This window comes from Rhopilema esculentum, chromosome 5 (assembly GCF_057945365.1).
Source record: "Rhopilema esculentum isolate cy_ngs chromosome 5, ASM5794536v1, whole genome shotgun sequence".
Taxonomy (NCBI): Eukaryota; Metazoa; Cnidaria; class Scyphozoa; order Rhizostomeae; family Rhizostomatidae; genus Rhopilema; species Rhopilema esculentum.
The window spans coordinates 5,579,035-5,586,987 of NC_142819.1; the positions used below are offsets into that span (position 1 = coordinate 5,579,035).

At 36.4% G+C, this 7,953-nt stretch overlaps 2 protein-coding genes across 3 annotated transcripts; one reads left to right on the plus strand and one right to left on the minus strand.

Annotated features, from left to right (window-relative positions):
* Positions 1-17: 17 nt before the first annotated feature.
* Positions 18-3,299, minus strand: LOC135690094 (COX assembly mitochondrial protein homolog). The gene is made up of 3 exons (XM_065207556.2): positions 3,122-3,299; positions 1,753-1,843; positions 18-524 (listed from the first exon to the last, which is right to left on the minus strand). The coding sequence occupies exons 1-3, from the start codon at positions 3,297-3,299 to the stop codon at positions 395-397; spliced, it is 399 nt and encodes a 132-aa protein (XP_065063628.1). The 3' UTR covers positions 18-394.
* A 27-nt stretch (positions 3,300-3,326) lies between these two features.
* On the plus strand, positions 3,327-7,029 carry LOC135690093 (progestin and adipoQ receptor family member 4). 2 transcript variants are annotated; one of them, XM_089116186.1, is made up of 4 exons: positions 3,327-3,460; positions 4,132-4,312; positions 6,245-6,363; positions 6,716-6,896. In XM_089116186.1, exons 2-4 carry the CDS (start codon positions 4,141-4,143, stop codon positions 6,746-6,748), a joined length of 324 nt encoding a protein of 107 aa, XP_088972312.1. In that variant the 5' UTR covers positions 3,327-3,460; positions 4,132-4,140; the 3' UTR covers positions 6,749-6,896. The 2 variants fall into 2 exon arrangements, with proteins under 2 accessions (XP_088972312.1, XP_065063627.1); XM_065207555.2 differs by having other exon boundaries at positions 3,330-3,460; positions 6,245-7,029.
* Positions 7,030-7,953: the final 924 nt, after the last annotated feature.

A 7,953-nucleotide genomic window follows, 5' to 3' on the forward strand; every position in this document is an offset into this window, starting at 1 on the left:
ATCACTCTTCTTAGGTTCTCAAAGTTTTATCAAACAGAATATTGAAATGAGGATAAAAAGATTATATTAATTCTTTCCTAATCCTCCGTACTTTTTCTAAGGAAGCTACATTTTGTCCACTAATTTCTTTTATATTATGAATATAAAGAAAATTCCAGTCACACAACATCTTAGACCTAAGTAAAATAAGATATCTTAATCTTATTTAAACTGGCCTTGATATTTTAAATCTTAAATCACAGAATCATATTTAATTTACATACAAAATCTAGCTATGTATATCTTCATTTCACAAAGCAGACAAAAATTTCCTCTCCTTAATATTCTCACTACATTCATATTCATAAATAACCGTTTAAATGAACCTTTCGGTTACATGCTCTTATCACAAAATCTAGAACATTGCTGAGTCTTTCTTCTTTGGCAATTTTGTTTTTCCAGTTTCTGACCAAACTTTTTGAAATTCTTCTCTTTGCTTCAAATATACTTCTTTACATTCAGCATAAAACTCTGAATCCTGATAACTATAATAAAAATTTACCATAAAAAGTAAATGGCTTTGAAAAAGCAAACATTTTACAACATATTGGCTAAAAGCTCTGTTGTCTGACACTCCTCAGAGCATAAAGCGTCAGAATAAGGGTTCGGAAGAACACAATGAAAAACATATACCCAGTTGTGGAGTGAAATAGGCCAATCAGAAAAACGCAAGCACAAGATCGGTGTAGTTGACCAATGACTGTCGTGAGTCTAAAGAAAAATTACCACAAGTCCAAGAGAGAAAACGAACTACTTCTGTCTCTACAATGGCGGCTTTTTCCTTTGTATGCAGATCAATTCCAATACTGCTAGATGGAAGGATGACCGAGCTCTGCTTATTATCCGAAACATGTCTTCATTATAGAGTTTTGCACAATCTGGGTTGTCTAAAAGATGTTGACCGATGGCAGAATCACTTGTTTTAACAGTGTTTTTAGACCTAAAAGATCGAGAAGGCTCTTCTCTTTGAGGGGCAGTTTTGTTTCTTATGTTGGAAGGAACATGCTGTTTTATCCAACCCCCCAATCTTTAGATTGTGCATCCTAGGTAGTAAGAATACGTCCAACGTCCGATGGCCATCTACATACAAATGCATAAGTTTGTTTTCATTTGATATTACCTTACATTACAGGATCACATGGTTATTATAAACATAACAGACACTTATAAACATATTTTTATGACCTTGAGAGCGGTTGCTCACGCAAGAGAAATCATGAGAGAGCTGGGCCACTCTATTTCTCACAAAAAGGCCTGAGAAAATATTTGACAAAAAACAGAATAATGCTGCAATTCTCAATGAATGTCGAACTAAAACTAATGAAATGCTTCAGACAACTTTCCCCACAGATTTTGGAAAATATAAATTCCCAGGGAATATTTTCTGGCTCAAAATATGCAAATACATTTATAAATTAGAAATCTATGGAGTATGTATACAAAAAGCATGCCTAGTAAATCGGATTTGTAATACCAGGTCCTAAAATTAAAAATGAATTGATGCAATGAAAAGTACCAACAAGAAACATCAGTGATCCAAAGCAACATAAAGTTTCAAAACCTTGGACACACAAAGGAGGCTCTTCAGTGATATGAAACATACTTGCAGTGAGCTCTATAAACTTTCATATCCTTTCTGCTTTCCAAAACATCCTAAATTGTGAATACAAGCTTAAATTAGAATAGCAAAATGTGACAAAATAGGCAACTCACTACTTAGTAAGACACTCTTTCATTGCATTGTTTTGAGACATACAGTTCCACAGCATTGAAACAGTTCTCCCTTTTGCACATTTTGCAAATTCTAGAAAAGATTAACAATGACATTTATTCACAAAGTATAAAAAAACGGATTTTAAGAGAAAAGATTTCAGGCTCAAACCACAAAAGTGACTTCATCTCAAACCATTATAAATTAAACTAACAAGGTAATTTAATAGAGCATAAACTAAGAAACTGGACAGAGAATGACACTTTTCTACAGACTTCTGATGGTCAGGTTGGTACATAAAATAGGTATTGCCAATGCCATAAAGAAGTAAGAACAAGAAAAAATCTATAGTAGCAATGCTGCTGATGCTACTTAACTTGAGCTTAACTTTTTACGTTACGTTATGTGCTAGTTTACTTTTGATTTTTAAAACAAGAGTGCCTTTAATTCATTATTGAAGCAGTGTAGAATAAATAGCAAAAGCATTAGAACATTAAATTGCCCAAAGGGGTACTTTGGTCTATACTTAGAATAATGAACAGCATACTTTTTTGGTTTAGATTTGGGTAAAAGAACCTTTTCAGGGCCCGGTCTGCAGAGTATGGCACTTTTCGACGAGATCTCCGGTGTGCACGAGCAAAAAGCCCGGTGTGCACCACCAAAAATGTCTGGTGTGCTGGTGTGCACCGACTATTTTCCCCTGTTGTGGTTAAAATTTGTGAATTTGCATTTCACCGTAAAAATGCATGTGAAGTACACTGTTGAAGATAGCCCAAGTTTTTATTTGTATATTTGTCAAGTAAGATTCATGATACCTAAAATTGTTCATACAAAACTGTGCTTGTTTTTATCAGCTGACATTTTCTATGGGACCACACCAAGCCACACCCATCTTAGTTGCCACACCCAAAAATACCTGGTGTGCAACAGGTTTTGCACAAAAATATCTCCGGTGTGCACATGCCATACTCTGCAGACTGGTTCAGGGCAAGCTACTTCTTCAAATACTTTCTTTGGTTCATAAAATGCTGCAATATTTTTTGTATCTCAAACACTAGACATATCGAAAAATTCAAATTCTATTTACTGGTAACGTCAAAAACAGCTGGAGTTTGAATAGCAGCCAGTAAAATTAGGTATGTAAATTACGGAATTAGTATTTTTGGTCCGGAAGAATACTTGTTTGAATTTAAAGGGTCCAGCCTTTTTCTAGTGTTGTTAATGAAAAAGATTATTTCTGAAGGGTAACAACTTTTGCCTGGTATTTACGGCACCTAATAAAGCCTGGTATGACTAAAGTTTTTTTAAAAAATTGCTTATAAGCACGTGCCACACCAACGGGCAAAGGTACAGCTGGGAAAAGTAACTTACCGTCAACAAGATCTTTGCATTTAATCTTCGCTTTCTCTCTCATGATTTTTGGTATCAAAACATCTTTCTCGACATTCCTTAGATTTTCTCCTTGCGCCCATGGAGGAATTTCTCTCGGTGATTTAGATTGGTCTTCTACGTGACTAGAATCAGCATTTCCATCTTTTTTGTCCTCCATCTTGTTTGTAACCTCGTAACAGAAACGAGACGGTATCGAAGGGCTCTTGGTTTTTGATTATGTTATTGGGAGGCAGCAAGACAGGGCTCATTATCTTGTCAAACCTTCCTTCACCGGCGTATAAAACATAGAAGTGGGGCTAGAAGTGGACCCGCAGACTGGTTAGTTAAATTTTCGTTATGAAAAATTTATATGGATTTCATGCTGAATTTTGTGCATATTATGTTTCCACGTAGCCATCAGTAAGAAAAGAGGGTGTGTCTTGGCTTCGCTTTCCTTCCTTTTTATAGAGGTTTTGTCTGGCTTAATCGCCGTAAAATACAGGAGGAGGGTGCATTTATAAACCTTTGGATCCAGATAAATACCTAACAGAGTAATGGGCTAATTCTAGGCTTTTTATATAAAGGTCTTGCTTTATTCACTCTTTTTGCATTATTTATCATTAGGTCATAGGGTGTTATACACTCACTAAAGCTCCAGTGTGGAATCCATGTAGCTTACGCCAGAGATATCCAGCGTAGACTAACGATTCCCCATTGTCTTTCTATTGTTTATTGGCATATGTCCGGCGTGAGTTTCACATGGATTCCACCCTGGCTAAAGCTAGGTTCGAGGTTTCTTTGAGACACAAATAAAATCTTTAAAATGAGCTTCTGAAATTTCTAAAATTGCAATCATCAACACCAAAGTGACCGGCTTGATTTTGAACGAATTATGCATTTAATGATGTTGAATGAACCTTTACATGTATGCCATGGAACTAAGAAAGCAGTTTAAAATCTACATTTTGTTTTAAGGTCTCTTTTTTTGATAACTTCCTTTTTCTCACTAGAACCAAGAGATGCCATCTCTGAAAGATAAGAACAGTAATTTAGTTACAAAGGCAGACATTCCACCTCATTTGGCTTTCAACAAGTACATCATTAATGGGTACAGGGCTGGATATTCAGTGGCTGATTGCTTCCAAAGCTTGTTTCGAATTCATAATGAGACAGTAAATATCTATACTCACGGTAATATTTTATTTGTTTTCTTTTTTGCTATTGTAGCATTCACCCTTTTTATAAGAACCAGTAATTTATTAGTAATTTAAAATTGAAGTTCAGGCTAGCTATTTTTTTTTTAAATTTGAGAATGTATTGTTCTTAATTTGTTCTTAAATTATTATGATGTAAGCACTGAATTGCTAGTGTGCTCTAGGGGGGTTTCTGGCCTCATTTGCAAATAAAATGAGTGAGGCATCGATTATTTGCCAACAAGTTTGAAAATTCAAAGAAGAAGCACCTCTAGTAAAAACTTCTTGCTGTTTAACAGAGATTTTTAAAGGGGTTTCACAACATTGCTGACTCAGTATCAACTTGCCCTTTATTTGCTCTTAAATTTCAACCAATTTTGAGGCTTATGTTCTTATGAAATTGTTCTTTGGCACAAAATATCTGAAACATGGCTGACTTAAATATGTTTGGACAACACTTTTCAGTGTATAAACATCAGATAGTAGCATAAAACAGCATGTTCCTGTAAGCATAAGGCAAAACAGTTCCAAAAAGAGAGCAGCCATGCTGTATTCACAAATATGCCATACCACCACTGCCAGGGTGGAATCCATGTGAAGCTCAAGCCGGACATATGCCAATAAACAATAGAAAGACAATGGGAAATCATTAGTCTATGCCGGATATCTCCAGCATAAGCTACATGGATTCCAGATTGGCACCACTGACATTTATACTCTGAAGATTGTCAGACAAAAAGTACTTTAGTATGTCATTTTTCCATTTTTTGTGCGATCTTCAAATCTTGCAGTATCAAGAACTTATTTTGAACATTGTTTTTCTTAAAAAAGGTTTTTGGGGAAACACATTGGGTCTTGCCACAGTAAGCAGACATGTACCATTTTGAGCCCAATGCTTTCTAAAAGGAAGAAAAAAATGAAAGTCAGGTTAAGGAACTAGAAGGCCTATGTACCTGGAAACCAAGAAAGCAATCAATACAATGAATTATTGCGTGTAATTACATTATGCATTTGTTAAGGTTTATAGATTTGTTAGACATCTTTAGAAGACAAGGAGTCAGTAAGATACATTGTTGCTTGTTTGTATGGCCTTGATACATTCAGTAGCGGCGCCACGGGGGGGGGGGGGTTGGGGACACGTCCCCCAAGTTCTCAGCAGGACCGATTTGGTATTTCGTCCAAATTCGATGAGAAAATGTTGGGGGAGGGGTAATATTTTGACACCACACTTTTTGTGATGTAATCCTATGATTTTCAAACTGCCAATTTTCAAACAAAAGTTAGTCTTAGGTGTTCCCTTCGGATAAAATTGGCTTTCCTGTTGGTAAAAGGGAATATTCTGGTGGTTAAAAGGGCATGGCTTAAATTTTTTTAAGCTTGTCCCCCCCCCCCCCCCCCCCCCCCCCAGAGCTTAGTGGCTGTCGTCGCCATTGGATACATTTATAGACTAAATACAAGACTGGACATACACAAAAAAGGGGATGCTACAGATGTATAATTCATTAAGTTGCTTTGGAAACCAAAACAATAGCAGGTCTGATTGACTAAAATACAATGCAGGCCACGATAACAGATATAAAACTGTCAATACACGTTCACTGTTGTCACACAGCATTATGATAGAAAGTTTGAGTAAAACATTTTTAGCCAAATCAGAAATCAAACAATGCATGTAAGAGCAAATTTGTGCTAGCCAAATTAAAAATTACAGTACCTTATTATATCAATAGAAGGACAAAATTGTTCTAGATTTTTTGTACTAGTTAAGCTGGATATTGCTTTTGGTATAGAGCTTCTCTCGATGCCTTTCTAGAGCTGATGTCTCAAAGTCAGTTGTAGTTCAGAAGCTTAAAAAATAAATTCATAATGCAATGTCACATACCACTCTGTTCATAAAATTAACATGTCAGTTTTTCCATTCATTTTCCAGGGTTCATGGCACTTTACCTTATGTTTGTCCTTCTACAATGGCCAGGTTTTAGAGTTCAAGTATGGCATTTTGACAACTTACTGACAATCCACTGCCTTGCAAGTTTGTTCCCATTTGTGGCAAGTACCATTTACCATCTCTTCTTGTGCCATCACCATGGTTCTATCACTTACTACAGACTACTCTGTTTTGATATGGTGGGTGTTTGGGCTGTCAATACATTTGGATACATAATAGCAATAATCACAACATTCCAATGCTTTCCAAACATACAGTTGTTGGCTGTTGGAATATATCTATTACTGTCACTTATTGCCTTGTACTACTTGGTCACAGCCAAGACTCCCATGCAGCGCTTTGTGCCATTGACATTTTATGCAGTTTCACGTCCTCTGATAATACTCTCGCGCTTTTTTATCAACTTAATGGATATTCATTCACATGGCTTAACATACAGATATTACATTTTAGTGGATTGTGTGGCACTCATTGGTGCTGTCATAAATGTTTGTAAATTTCCTGAGAGACTTAGACCTGGATCATTTGATATTTACTTTAACAGTCATCAAATCATGCATTTTTGTGCAATGAGTTCAATCATTTTCTTAAATGAAGCAGTTCAATTGGATGTCATTTTTCTATCTCAAACAAAGTGCAGGGACATGACAATAGCAAACCAATTGATTTATTGAAAAGAATTATTTTGTCCTTCATATTTATAAACTGTAACATATTTAATTCAGCTTTTGGCAGTGACATTTTTTATTCATCAATTAGAAACGTTATCCATAAGTTTATTCAATGCTTATTTCCTTACATTCATTTTTTTTGTATTTTTGGATTAAAGGATTTTGTAGAATTTCGAAGTAGCTAAAATTGCTTTCATAGGATCCTCGTCCAAATTTTCAAAATAGAAAAGCCGCACCCCCCGTACCCCCCCCCCCCCCCCCTTTGGCGACGCCCTTGCCAGTCGGTCACGTCATAACAGTAGTATCGTGTCTCTGCTGTCTTGCATTCATAGAAGTGTCGTTGCCAGGAAGCCACAACCATGAATATCTTCCAGAGGCGTAGGAGTGTTTCAAAAAGTAGGGGGCACTACAATATAAGAGGCAATCGAGAAGCACGCCTACTAGATTAAAAATTGGGCTTCATTCAGTAGCCATTTGGCGATACAGTATGACAAGTCTGTTACTAAAGTTTATTTGGAACAATGTCATTGCACTTTTTTAGAAAAGTAGAGCAAAGAAAACAAGCTTGAGTATGCCCTTTTTGAATTGAGAAGTCTCATTGTTATTTAGAAGACAAAATTTGATAAGACCTGGATAAAAAATCTTTTTCCTTACAGGTTACGAAAATATTGTTTGCAACTATCGTTGTGCTGTACAAAGTCTTTTGCGACCCTTTTCAAATTTATTTTATTAGTTTTTTGCTTATGAGAATGAAGCAGTATCAAGTTGTATCTCCGTTCTGTGCCAGTGGTGGCGCCACAAATCTTCCGATAGAGGGGTTGGAGCTTCCGACAGGGGGGCTAAAATGACTAAAATAAGCAGTTTTCGTACATTATTTTGTCAAATTTGCTCCGACAATAACCTAAAATTTCCTCCGATGGGGGGGGGCTAGATGCTTCCGACGGAGGGGCAGTATCCCCCCTAACCCTCCTTTGGCGCCACCACTGGTTCTGTCATAATACTTCGTAGGTACCCCAGGGA